General features: G+C 41.4%; 1 protein-coding gene across 3 annotated transcripts in view; it reads left to right on the forward strand.

Annotated features, from left to right (window-relative positions):
• REV3L (REV3-like, polymerase (DNA directed), zeta, catalytic subunit) overlaps positions 1–1,991 on the forward strand; it is a 205,646-nt gene extending 203,655 nt beyond the window's left edge. For all 3 annotated transcript variants that reach the window (XM_011970620.1, XM_011970619.1, XM_011970618.1), the window contains one exon: positions 866–1,991. In XM_011970620.1, coding sequence (XP_011826010.1) covers positions 866–1,006 — 141 coding nt within the window. In that variant the 3' untranslated portion in view covers positions 1,007–1,991. The remainder of the gene's footprint in view (positions 1–865) is intronic.
• The last annotated feature ends 12,884 nt before the right edge of the window (positions 1,992–14,875 follow it).

The following is a 14,875-nucleotide window of genomic DNA, read 5'->3' on the forward strand; positions in this document are numbered from 1 at the left end:
AAAATTGGCTAGCCATAAGTAGAAAGCTGAAACTGGATCCTTTCCTTACTCCTTATACGAAAATTAATTCAAGATGGATTAGAGACTTAAATCTTTTTAATTTTTTTATGTTCTTCATGTTTTATATTTTTTTAACTGTATATGCAACTTGAGACTTTTAAGTATTTTTAAAAATCTGATCATTGTGTAAAACATTATAACGGTTCTCTTTTTAAAAATTGCCTTATGATTTATTACTTTCCTTAAGATCAGATCTTATTATACATTCAAATCATCTGGGAAGCCTTAAGAAGTACAGATTCTTAGCCTTTCATGCCCAGACATTCTGACTCATTGTGGGTCTGGGATGGGGCGTTTGTTTATTTTTAAGCTCATTGTTAGCCAGGGTTAAGAACCACTGGTCTGCACCACTACTTTCAAATTCACATTTGATTTTTTTTTTATACTGGCTTTTCTCTTCTGGAATAAGAAAAAGAATAACTTTTTTTATGATTGGCATATGATAACATAGTCTAGGTAATTTGGAAAAAATTGTGCTTATAGTTCATTTAAGAGACATTCTTTGATAATTGGGTAGTTTACGTGGATTTTAATAGGATTCCATTGTAAATGAAAGTTAATCTTAGGAATTAAATAAATCCTTAGGGAAATTTGTACTCTTATGTTTTCAAAATAGTATCCTTTAGAAATGTCTCAACATAGGGTAGTCTAGGCTTCTAAGAGATTAAACTTAATGAAAGTTTCTATAATGTATGTCTGCCAGTAATCTATGGTAGTCTAGAAAGTAGGGATTATAGAAATTTGTTGTTTGCATGTGCACATAAAAATTTTCCTATTATTTTTTGTATTTCTCTTATGCTTTCAGATATGCAAGAACTGTACAGGTTGCTTTGATCGACACATCCCGTGTGTTTCTCTGAACTGCCCAGTACTTTTCAAAGTCTCCCGAGTAAACAGAGAATTGTCCAAGGCACCATATCTCCGGCAATTATTAGACCAGTTTTAAATTGTCAATATCAGAGAATTACAGGTGCTATTTTTTTCAGTGTTTACCACTAAACTGTTGTGCATGGTGCTTTTTAACTTTCATCGAGTCAAGGATGTTCACTGTCTGTCTGTTATCTGAAGACTATGAAGACTTCTGTGCTAACCGAATTAAAATGTACTTGTTGATCTCTGAATAGCTCACTTCTTACAATGTACAAATTCCTCATTCTGTCACCTTTTAAACATTGTTTTATAATGCAGGCGTTGGATTTGCTCCAGTACGTGTACCACCTTGTAAATCCATTTGAGTAGATCATGTTTACTTCCCAGTGGAAGGAGCACTGAAAACCTCTTAAAGAAAAACCATTCGTGTGTTTTCCTTGAACTGTCTGTATCAAGACGTGTTACTTCGAGATATCCATTCACTTTATAATTTTGACTGCAAAATATTTTGTAAATACACTTTTTTACTTTTCAAACAACTGAGTAAAATAATGTGCAATGACTTTTATACAAATGATTTTCAAGTTGTTTGGTATATTTCCTCTAGGTTTTGCTTGACTCAAAGTAGATCGTTATTTTGATCAAACTGTGCAAACAGTAGTACCATGTGTAGCATTTTGAAACATTATTTTTTAAAAAATGCTGTCTTGCTTTAGCTATTAATGGGGCATTGTGAGGAACTGTGCAAAGACATTTTTGTTACAAACCTGTGGGCCTGTTGCAATACTTTAAAAATAAAAAATTTTATTCCATTTGCTTGTTTTGTATAGACATTTCTATTGCTTCTAAATATGCTTAAAATATTTTCTTTCCTTATGTACTGTACAGTTAATCTTATTTGCCATCATCTTGAACACAAAATGTGTATTTAGAATATTTGTATAACTGTGTAAAATAAAAAAGGAATTATGTGGTCAGTGCATTGTTTTTTAAACTGGAAATCATTTTGTTTTAAAAGTTAATAATGGAAACCCTATTAAAATTGAATAAAATATAAAATATAGCAGTGTGACTTCATGTTTTTTATAAGTCTACATTTTATAAGTCTACATCCTACCCTAGCCTTTTCTGAGTTTTAATGAAGTAAATTTAACACATTTTTATATCCTGTTTGATATTGCAATTTCCTTACCAAAACTTCAGGGTTAAAACAAAAAAAAAAAGGCAGCAAAAAAAGGAAAATTTAGCACTCATCCTCTTAGAGAGTTCTAAAAGTGTACTTGTTAGTAGATCTTCAGTGTTCATTTTCATTTTGATATAATTAATCTTGGGGTCAGGACTTTCCAGAGGGAAAGCAAAAACTACATTACTTCTTAAAAACTTAAATGCCAATTTTTATATGCCTATTTTTTTCAATAGAAAAAAGTTCTTATTTTGACAGAATTACCTAGTTACTTAACAGAAATAGGTCTCCATTGCCAGAATATGTACTTACAAATGTTGGGAGGATTCATTTTCTGAAAATTACATGGTAAATATTGGAACCAAAGAGATACATAGCCTGTGTCTGAACATAATTTCTCTCAAATCTTGCTAAGACATAACAAATTCCCGCTTCTGGGGATATTTTTTGTTTGGGAGGCTGGGGCTAGCCCTCAGTGTTGGGGTTTTCTTTCCCTTACGTGGGTAGATTGATGAAGTTCTGTTACTTACAGGTTCTGTGCTGTCAGGACTTCCACATACATCATAGTGACTTGACACAATATTTTCAACAGAATAACCATTTTTAACCTGATTATAATTGGATACAGCCATATTAACAAATGGTCATTCAACATGAATGCCTAAAACTAGCTCACACTCAGCCTGTCTCTGGTTCTGTTTTCTGCAGGGAAATTCCTCCTTTGTAACTGTCCTCAGAGTCTGTAGCTTAACTGCCTTTTAGTGAGGTCCATTTGCTGTTTCACTAACCCTCTGGGAGGGTGGTGAAATTTGGACCTGTTTTACCAAGAAATTTTCTTGTAAGGATCTTCCTATGTTCCATAATTTTCCCTCCATTTTAGATGTCTATTAATAAAATTTTGTCTCTCAGATCACAGAACAAAAAAATTAAGTATTGCTGAAGAAACAGTTTCATTCTTTAGGATGTTTTCATTTATCTGAAAAGGAGCCAGAAGCTCAGACATCAAATAACTTCATTAAACATTTCCTTGATGTTTAATGAATTAAGCAAAACATTAATATTTGTTAAAGTTGTTTAACATTGTTTTCTCTCATTTTTCTCACTTTCTACTCAAGCTTTTCCCTAGATGAATCATGTAATACTCAATTCTATATGGACACAAAATAGTGTCTTTGAAGAAGGCCAATAAATTTGGAAAAAAACAAAACTGTGAAGAGAGCAGTTAAAGATATGATGAATTCTTAGAATAGGTGGCCCTGTGAGGTCATCTTGCCAATGGAGCAGGCCATCCAGAGAGCTTGTGGACTCCGTTCAGCCCCACTGACTGTCACGGGTTATACCCTCAGTCTCAGATGATGCACCCTACCTGCCATCAAGTGTGCCACGCTGATCACCTAAACATCTCTTCCGGATCTTACCTTAGCTAAGTCTTGTAGCTGTGTAGTCGATCTTTTCATCCACTCTCTTGCTTTTATTTTTGTAACAGTTGGAGTACAGGAATATTCCTTAAGGCCTATCAAATAAGCTTGTTTTGTTTTGTCTTGAGATAGGGTCTTGCATTGTTGCCCAGCCTGGAGTGGAGTGGGGTGATCTTGGCTCACTGCAACCTCCACCTCCCCGAGTTCAAGCAATCCTCTCACTTCAGCCTCCCAAGTAGCTGGCACTACAGGCATACACCACCATGATTGGCTAATTTTTGTATTTCTGGTAGAGATGGGGGTCTCACCCTGTTGGCCAGGCTGGTCTCGAATTCCTGAGCTCAACAATCTGGCTACCTCGGGCTCCCAAAGTACTGGGATTACAGGCTACCGGGAGCCACCACGCCCGGCCCAAATAAGCTTTTAAATTGACTTCTCTATTGTAGACTAGTATTTCTTAAAATAGTCACATTTAATTTTATAAAGTATAAATAAATCTGGCCGTAAATGACATTGTTAGGGCTCTGCCATCAGCTGTGGGGACTGGGGGAGGTGGCAATGCACAAGTAGCTACTTTTAGATTGGAGATGTCAGCCCTCTTATCAGTGAGCTCTGTACCTCTGGGAGGATGGTTGGCATTCATGCCCTACTGATTTTTATTCCCATAATACTGTGCCCTTTTCCCATGATGTGATGTGAATTGTTACCTTTAACCATTTGAGGTTTTTTTGTTTTGTTAGAGACAGGGTCTCGTTCTGTCACCGAGGCTGGAGTGCAGTGGCACGATCTCGGCTCACTGCAACCTCTGCCTCCTGCCTCAAGCGATTCTCCTGCTTCAGCCTCCCGAGTAGCTGGCATTACAGGCATGCGCCACCATGCCCAGCTAATTTTTGTATTTTTAGTAAAGATGGGGTTTCTCCATGTTGGCCAGGCTGGTCTTGAACTCCTGACGTCAGGTGACCCACCCGTCTTGGCCTCCCAAAGCCTGGGATTCCAGGCATGAGCCGCCGTGCCCGGTCCATTTGAGTTTTATAATAGTGGATAAAATTCAGTACCATTAATGCCCCGGTTCTGCTTAATAACTAGCTTTGTACAGGCAAACAGTCACAGATTATGGCTACATTTGGGATCCAAGGAGGAAATCAAAACACACAGCACCTCATCTACTTCTCTATCTTCCTCACCCTACCCGATAGCTGCATTTTGGCACTTTGGCCAACCTCCAAGAGTGATTTACAAAGCAAAATACCTTGTGGAGGAGTTCTCAGATTCATAAGATCAGGTTGCTTTGTATATCTGGAGAGAAGAGAGTGTAACCAGGAAAGCAGATGAAGGCATTTTTTAAATCAAAAAAACATCTTACTGCCTATGAGTCTTTACCGATCTTGCTACTGATGCCACCACAGGTGTCTTGGAGGGAAGGACAGGAAGGTTTTCGGGTAAGTGATGGAGTAAGGAGCTTCCATGCTATGGGCTTCCCCATGATCACTAATGGCAATGCAACTCTTTGGAAAAGTAACTCATTTGGTCATAGATACTAAGTTTAAAAATATTCACTCTGAAAACAGAATAATAGCACCTGCCCTCTGATTACCCAAGAGCGGCTTTGTGAATATTAATATGAATACAAAAATACTTACACAGATTTTAAGTATTTGCCATTCAATAAATATTTACTAAGCATCAATTTGTGCATGGCATTTCACTCATCTGGAGATCTCGAGGTAATCCCCTGCCCTTGTGTATTTCATAGGTATTTGGGAGACAGACATAAGTAAATTGGCATTAGTTACAAGATGATGTGAAGATGTCTTTGCTGCCGCCTTCTCCCCTACTGGAAGAACCCAAAGTTAAGAAAGACAAGGTCAGGCCGGGCGCGGTGGCTCACGCCTGTAATCCCAGCACTTTGGGAGGCTGAGGCGGGCGGATCATGAGGTCAGAAGATCAAGACCATCCTGGCTAACACGGTGAAACCCCGTCTCTACTAAAAATAACAAAAAATTAGCTGAGCATGGTGGCGGGCGCCTGTAGTCTCAGCTACTCGGGAGGCTGAGGCAGGAGAATGGTGTGAACTCAGGAGGCGGAGCTTGCAGTGAGCTAAGATTGTGCCACTGCACTCCACCCTGGGCAACAGAGCGAGACTCCGTTTCAAAAAAAAAAAAACTACAAAAATTTAGCCAGACGTGGTGGGGGGTGCCTGTAATCCTAGCTACTCGGGAGGCTGAGTTAGAAGAATGACTTGAATCCAGGGGGTGGAGGTTGCAGTGAGCTGAGATCATGCCACTGCATTCCAGCCTGGGCAACAGAGTGAGACCTCCATCTCAAAAAAAGAAAAATACAAAAAATTAGCCAGAAGTTGTGGGGGGTGCCTGTAATCCTAGCTACTCGGGAGGCTGAGGCAGGAGAATCGTTTGAACCCAGGAGGCGGAGGTTGTAGTGAGCAGAGATCGCGCCATTACACTCCAGCCTGGGGGATAAAGTGAGACTCTATCTCAAAAAAAAAAAAAAAGAAAAGAAAAACAAAGAGAAGGTCAAACCTGATCATTACTAGAGAACTCAAGAAAGGCTTAGGAACAGAAGGTCCCAGGTGGGAACGGATTGTTTAAAAGGAACAGTTAGACTTCACAGGCCACATTGATTCCACATTTTTAGGTGACCACATCCTGTCTACCCCCCAACACACACACACACTCTTTAGGTTTATTTTATAGAGAAAAAGAACCAGAGAGGCACTGAACTGGGGGACACAAGGCACTGAGGAGAGAATGAGGTACCACTGAGAGGAAGTGGAGTCGGCATCCTCAAGGGCGAAGTGAGACCTGCTCACCCTTTCCCAAGGTGTGAGATACCATGGCCAGGGCCATACTCCCATCATCACTGTGTGCTGCTGTGACTCACAGCACCTTACAGTTGATTATCTGTGCCAACATTTAATACCAATCCCTCTATTAGACTTGTGTCCCAACATGACCCAGCACCAGCACAGTGCCTGGATCTTGCTATAGAGAGGACGGTACCTGAGCACCTCAGATAGAACAAAAATACTGGCTAGAGGGAAGCATAGGGATTGTAGCTATATACAAGCTTAGATTCTTTTTAAAATATGCTTTTATTTTTTTGAGATGGAATTTCGCTCTTGTCACTCAGGCTGGAGTGCAATGGTACAATCTCGGCTCACTGCAACCTCTGCCTCCTGGGTTCAAGTGATTCTCCTGCTTCAGCCTCCTGAGAAGCTGGGATTGCAGGCACACACCACCACACCTGGCTAATTTTTGTAATTTTAGTAGAGACGAGTTTTCACCATGTTGGCCTGGCTGGTCTTGAACTCTTGGCCTCAGGTGATCCACCCACCTTGGCCTCCCAAAGTGATGGGATTACAGGCATGAGCTACTGCGCCTGTTCTAAAATATGTTCCTCTTTTATATGTTCTGCTACCAATAATCTACGTTTAAAAATAAAGCAGGGGTAATGCACATGTTAATTATTCAATTTCGCCTTCCACAATGAATACGTATTTGAAAACATCATGTTGTATACAACAAATACAATTTTGTCAACTAAATTTAAAATAAAACAGACGAGATGTATATTATACACACACATAAACACACTTCTGTATATGCACTGGTATCTCTGGAAGGTGCACAAAAGGGAGTGGTTACCTTAGTGGGGGTTAAGGCTGGGGGGTCAAAAGTGAGTAAGATCACTTTTCAATTCACCTTTGTACTATTTGATTTTATTACTAAATGAATATATTACCCCCCATTAAAATAATAAAACCAACTTTGGGTCTGTTTCTATTGCTACTGGACTGCAGCTATCAAGGCTGCTTGATTAGAGTCCCTTTGGAGGTCATTCTTTGCATGGAGCCCCAACAGAGTTCCCCAAGCAGTGTGGTGAGCTCCCAGCTGCATTATCTTCCCAGACTTGCCAGGACAACTAAGTGTTTTCACAGCCCATAACCTCATTAGCTTAGTTAGGGTGTCCCACCTGGTTTTCCCAGCCGTAACAATTATGAAAAATGTTTATTACTTCCCTTTTGTGGATAGTCTTTTTTACTAAAATTGTGAGCATTATTTTCTGATTAAAATTCCTCCCTTTGTGGTTGGTTTTATTTTTTCTTGATTGAGTGCCTTGGGAATAATAATAATAGTTGGGTTTTTTTTGTTTGTTTTGAGACAGAGTCTTGCTCTGTTGCCCAGGCTGGAGTGCAGCAGCGCAATCTCTGCTCACTGCAAGCTCTGCCTCCCGAGTTCACGCCATTCTTCTCCTGAGTAGCTGGAACTACAGGCGACCACCACCACGCCCAGCTAATTTTTTGTATTTTTAGTAGAGACGAGATTTCACTGTGTTAGCCAGGATGGGCTAGATCTCCTGACCTCATGATCCACCCACCTTGGCCTCCCAAAGTGCTGGGAGTACAGGCTTTAGCCACCGTGCCTGGCCAATAATGATAATAGTTATAGCACCGAATATTGTTTGCTTAGTAAGTATATAAGGCTGTTTATAAGGTTGTATATAAGGTTGTATATAAGGTTGTTTATAAGGCTCCCATAACAAAGCACCACAGACTAGGAGGCTGAAACAAAAGAAATCTATTTTCTCACAGTTCTGGAGGCTAGAAATCTAAGACGTCGGCAGCACTGGTTTCTTCTGAGGCCTCTCTCCTTGGCTTGTAGATGGCCGTCCTCTCCCTGTATCATCGCTTTTGGTCTCCTTCTGTGTCTGTCTGGGTCCAAATTTCCTCCTCTCATCAAGGACACCAGTCCTATTGAATGAGAGCCCACCCTAGAAACCTCATTTTAATTTAATTGCCTCTTTGAAGACACTATCTGCAAATGCAGTCACACTCTGAGATACATAGGATTAGAGCTTCAACCTATAAATTTGAGGGGGTCAAAATTCAGCCCATAATAATATATATAAGGCAATATGCTAATTGCTTTACAAAGATCTCATTTAAATCTGACAGCCAATTGCATGCAAGAAAGCTGAAGCATGGAGAGATTAAGCAATAAGATTAGGTAGTAGGCGGTAGAGTCATAATTCAAATCCAGGCAGACAGACTCCAGATCCCACACTCCACCACCACCCACACTACATATGGGCGTCTTCACTCATTCTACCAGATCCATTCAAATTCCCCAAAGGAGGGAAAATGAAGTGCCTGCTGTCACAAGCAAACAGAAAAATACCATTCTCCAAGCCAGTGGGAGGTAACAGAGGCGCCCCGGCTAGTCCTCAAGTCTGTCCTTGTGAACCACAGTCTCTTCCTCCATCCTTACCGCTCCAGGGAGCCTCTAGCAGTGAGTGGTGTGGTCAAAGGTAGGCCATTAAGTCTATGCTCATGCCTGACCAAATCCATGAAGATGAAGTAGGAGTGGGATGACAGAGCCAGCCCCTGCTTCCTCATGGAAAGTACAGGGGACAAAACTTGGATATCACATAGTTAGGAGCTTGAAATCCAATCCTCTCCTGCCCAGTGGCAAGACTTCTAGAGTGCTGTTTTAGAAGGAGCCAGAAAAGGTCAAGGTTTGCCCAGCATTATCTGGCATGGGGCAAAGTATCTACAGGATCTCTGCCAGAGCAGCGTGCATAGCTGTAAACTCAAGTCACTGAAAGCAGAGATGGCAGCAGTCAAGGAAGGACACCTGGAGTGTCATTTATTATAATTGCTTGGATAAGACAAGGGAGAGTATGGTCATTTAGTCTCTCTCCACTAAGTTCAGCTTCAACTTTCCCACTTATATCTTTTCCTAAGTGATATGGTGTGGCTGTGTTGCCACCCAAATTTCATCTTGAAGCTCCCACAATTCCCAGGTGTTGTGAGAGGAACCAAGTGGGAGGCAACTGAATCATGCGGGCAGGTCTTTCCTGTGTTGTTCTCTGGTAGTGAATAAGTCTCACAAGACCTGATGGTTTTATAAGGGATTTCCCCTTTCTCTTGGCTCTCATTCTGTCTTGCTGCAGCCACGTAAGACGTGCCTTTCACCTTCCGCCATGGTTGTGAGGCCTCCCCAGTCACATGGAACTGTGAGTCCATTAAACCTCTTTCTCTTTATAAATTACCTAGCCTCAGGTATGTCTTTATCAGCAGCGTGAAAACAGACTAAAACAGTGAGTTGGTACCAGTAGAGTGGGGTGCTGCTATAAAGATACCAAAAAATGTGGAAGCAACTTTGGAACTGGATAACAGGCAGAGAGGGTGGAGCAGTTTGGAGAGCTCCGAAGAAGACAGGAATATGTGGGAAAGTTTGGAACTTCCTCGAGACTTGTTGAATGGCTTTGACCAAAATGCTGATAATGATATGGAAATCCAGGCTGAGGTGGTCTCAGATGGAGATGAGGAACTTCTTGGGAACTATAGTAAAGGTGATTCTTGCTATGTTTTAGCAAAAAGACTAGTGGCATTTTGCACCTGCTCTAGAGATTTGTGGAACTTTGAATTGAGGGAGATAATTTAGGGTATCTGGTGGAAAAAATTTCTAAGCAGCAATGCATTCAAGAGATGACTTGGGTGCTGTTAAAAGCATTCAGTTTTAAATGGGAAACATAGCACAAAAGTTTGGAAAATTTGCAGACTGATGGTGCAACAGAAAAGAAAAACCCATTTTCTGAGGAGAAATTGAAGCTGGCTGCAGATATTTGCATAAGTAATGAAGAGACAAATGTTAATCCCCAAGACAATGGAAAAAATGTCTCTAGGTCATGTCAGAGATCTTTGCGGCAACCCCTCTCATCACAGGCCCAGAAGCCTAGGAGGAAAAAATGGTTTCATGGGCCAGGCCCAGGGCCCTCCTGCTGTGTGCAGTCTAGGGACTTGGCGCCCTGCTTCTCAGCCGCTCTAGCCATGGCTAAAAGGGGTCAATGTACAGTTCCAGCCATGGCTTCAGAGGGTGCAAACACCAAGCCTTGGCATCTTCCACATGGTGTTCAGTCTGCAGGTACACAAAAGTCAACAACTGAGGTTTAGGAAACTCGCCTAGATTTCAGAGGGTATGTGGAAATGCCTGGATACCTAGGCAGAAGTTTGCTGCATGGGCGGGGCCATCATGAAGAACCTCTGCCAGGGCAGTATGGAAGGGAAATGTGGGGTGGGAGCCCCACACAGAGTCCCTACTGGGGTAATACCCAGTGAAGCTATGAGAAGAGGGCCACCATCCTCCAGACCCCAGAATGGTAGGTCCACTGACAGCTTACACCATGTACCTGGAAAAGCCACAGACACTCAATGCCAGCCTGTGAAAGCAGCCAGGAGGGAAGTTATACCCTGCAAAGTCACAGGGGCGGGGCTGCCCAAGGCCATGGGAACCCACCTTTTGCATCAGTGACCTGGATGTGAGACATGGAGTCAAAGGAGATCACTTTGGAGCTTTAAGATTTGACTGCCCTGGCTGGGCATGTGTGGCTCAAGCCTGTAATCCCAGCACTTTGGGAGGTCGAGACGGGTGGATCACAAGGTCAGGAGATCGAGACCATCCTGGCTAACACAGTGAAACCCCATCTCTACTAAAAAATACAAAAAACTAGCCGGGCGAGGCTGTCTCTTATACACATCTAGATGTGTATAAGAGACAGGGCGTAAACCCAGGAGGCGGAGTTTGCAGTGAGCTGAGATCGGGCCACCGAACTCCAGCCTGGGCAACAGAGCGAGACTCTGTCTCAAAAAAAAAAAAAAAGATTTGACTGCCCTGCTGGATTTCAGACTTGCATGGGGTCTTTTGCCCCTTCGTTTTGGCCAATTTCTCCCATTTGGAATGGCTGTATTTACCCAACGCCTGTATCTGCATTGTATCCAGGAAGTAACTAACTTGCTTTTGATTTTACAGGCTCATAGATGGAAGAGACTTGCCTTGTCGCAGATGAGACTTTCGACTGTGGACTTCTGAGTTAATACTGAAATGAGTTATGATTCTGGGGGGCTGTTGGGAAGACATGATTAGTTTTGAAATGTGAGGACATGAGATTTGGGAGGGGTCAGGCATGGAATGACATGGTTTGGCTGTGTCCCCACCCAAATTTCACCTTGAATTGTAGCTCCCACAATTCCCACGTCATGGGAGGGATCCAGTGGGAGGTAATTGAAATCTTGAGGTTGGATCTTTCTCCTGATGTGCTCACGGTGGTAAATAAGGGGTTTCCCCTTTCACTTGGCTCTCATACACCAAGTGTATGAGACTCAGAAAGTGTAAAGCAAGGTAGGGAGGTTTTATGGGGAACATGGGGAAACACCTGACTCATGCTCCAAGTTAGAATTGTTTAACCAGATTATCACTATAGTTGTTTTAAACAAGTACAAATAGGGCTGTGGCCACTAAGTGCAGGCTTTCAGCTGCTGGGCCCTGCAGGGAAGGGAAGTCAGGAGAAGGATCTCAATTTCTGCCTGACATGCAATTTGAAAACTTTTCCACTCTAAAACAGAAACATCTATAATCATCTCAATTAGGAAATTATTATTCAAGTAAAACATTTACTAAGACATGCAGTGAGTAACAGCTGTTTCGGTAGACCGGATGTTACCAAAGATGTTAGATATCACTAGAGAACTTATATGTCATTTTCAAAATGCCTATGTGAAGTACAAATACTATTCCTATTTTAGGAACCCAATACAACCATCACATACATTTTGGAGCACTCATATTCTAAACTCTGGACATATTCTTGACTAATTTCTGAGGTAGAGGTGCCAAACTCATTTTTAAACATGACTGAAACTGGCATAAAAACAGATACATAGACCAATGGAACAGGATAGAGAACCCAGAAATAAATCTAGACATTTACAGCCAACTCATTTTCAACAAAGGTGCCAGGAATATTCAATGGGGAAAGGACAATCTCTGAAAAAAACAGTGCTGCGAAAACTGGGGATCTATATGCAGAAGAGTGAAACTAAACCCCCACCTCTCATTCTATACAAAAATTAAGTCCGAATGGATTTAAGACTAAAATATAAGACCTAAAACTATGAAACTACTGAAAGAAAACATGGGTAAACACTTCAAGACACTGGTCTGGGCAAAGACTTTTTGAGGGTAAGGCCTCAAAAGCACAGGTGACAAAAACAAAAATTCACAAATGGAATTACATCAAGCTAAAAGGCTTCCGAACAGCAAAGGAAGCAATCAACAAAGAACCCACAGAATGGGAGAAAATATTTGAAACGACCCATCACGATGACTTACGCCTGTAATCCCAACACTTTGGGAGGCCAAGGCGGGTGGATCACTTGAGGTCAGGAGTTTGAGACCAGCCTCGTCAACATGGTAAAACCCCGTCTCTACTAAAAATACAAAAATTAGCCGGGTGTGGTGGCACACGCCTATAGTCCCAGCTACTAGGGAGGCTGAGGCAGGCTTGAACCTGGGAGGCAGAGGTTGCAGTGAGCTGAAATTGTGCCACTGCACTCCAACCTGGGTGAGAGAGTGAGACCCCGTCTCAAAAACAAACAAACAAAAGCAAACAAAAAAACCCTACCCACCTGACAAGGGATTAACCATCAGAATACATACGGAGCTCGACAAATCAATAGCAAAAACACACAACACAACAAACCAAGTAATCTGATTTTTACATAAGCAAAAGATCTGAATAGACCTTTTATTTTATTTTAATTTTATTTTTTGAGATGGAGTTTCGCTCTTGTTACCCAGGCTGGAGTGCAGTGGCATGATCTCAGCTCACTGCAACCTCTGCCTCCGGGTTCAAGCACTTCTCCTGCCTCAGCCTGCCTAGTAGCTGGGATTACAGGCGACCACCACCACACCCAGCCAATTTTTTGTATTTTTAGTAGAGATAGGGTTTCACTATGTTGGCCAGACTGGTCTCAAAACTCCTGACCTCAGGCGATACATCCGCCTCAGCCTCCCAAAATGCTTGGATTACAGGCATGAGCCACCATGGCTGGCTAAATAGACATTTGTCAAAAGAAGACATACTAGTGGCCAACATGTAATGAAAAATGTTCTGGATAAGCAGAAACTGATTATGAAAAAAAAGAAAGAAAGAAAATGCCTTACATCACTAATCATCAGTAAAATGCAATCAAAACCACAAGATATCTCCTCACCCCAGTTAGAATGGCTATAATCAAAAGAACAGAAAATAAAGAGATGCTGGCCAGAATGTGGAGAAAGTGGAATGCTCCTACACTGTTGGAGAAATGTAAATTAGTACAGTCACCACATAAAACAGTATGGAGATTCCTCAAAAAACTAAAAATAGAACTACCATATGATGCAGCAATTCCACTGCTGGGTATATATCCAAAGGAAAGGAGATTGGTGTATCAAAGAGATAGCTGCACTCCCATGTTTACTGCAGCAATATTCACAATGACCAAATATGGAATCAACCTAAGTGTCCTTCAACAGATGAATGGATAAAGAAAATGTGGTATATACATGACGGAATATCATTCAGTCATAATAAAACGAAATCCTATCATCTGCAGCAACACGGATGAAACTGAAGGACACTATGTTAAGGGAGTTATTTCACTTAACAGAAAGACAAATATTGCATGTTCTCACTCAGACATGGGAGCTAAAAAATTAATCTCATGGAGGTAGTCAGTAGAATGGTAATTACCAGAGGCTGGGAAGGGTACGGGACAGAGCAGAGGGCAGCATATTGGTTAGCAAATACACAAATACAGTTAAGACAGAAAGAATAAGTTCTAGTGTTTGATAGCACAGTAGGGTGACTACAGTTAACACTAATTTATTGTATATTCCAAAATAGCTAGACATTTGGAATGTTCCCAACACAAAGAAATGATAAATATTTGAGGTGATGGATATCCCAGCTACCCTGATTTGCTCATTACACATAGTATGCATGTATCAAATTATCACAGGGAACCCATAATTATGCATAACTATTATGTATCAATTCACAATCAGTGAAACTGAAACATGAATCTTCAACCAACATCACTATTGTTATCAATATTTTATTCAAACAAGCTTTTATATGGTCCAGAGCTATGTAAACAGTGAGTAGTCTATTTTTTCTGTTTGAGATGGAGTCTCGCTCATGCAGTGGTGTGATCATGGCTCACTGAAGTGTTGAACTCCTGGGCTCAAGGTATCCTCCCACCTTGGCCTCCCAAAGCACTGAGATTACAGGTGTGAGCCACCGCACCCAGCCTAGGTGAGTGGTCTTAAATTCAGATATAATAAACCTACAAGATCATTCCTACCCCTGTAAGCCCCCCAAATCAAAATTGATTGGTGAAAACCTGCCTAGAAGGGCAAGCTCCAAAAGATCTGAGCTTTTGTTTTAGGAAGGACTTCAAACAACAGCATTGATTATTTCCTGCATTGGACCAAACAGCAGT

This window comes from Mandrillus leucophaeus, unplaced genomic scaffold (assembly GCF_000951045.1).
Source record: "Mandrillus leucophaeus isolate KB7577 unplaced genomic scaffold, Mleu.le_1.0 Scaffold96, whole genome shotgun sequence".
Classification (NCBI taxonomy): Eukaryota; Metazoa; Chordata; class Mammalia; order Primates; family Cercopithecidae; genus Mandrillus; species Mandrillus leucophaeus.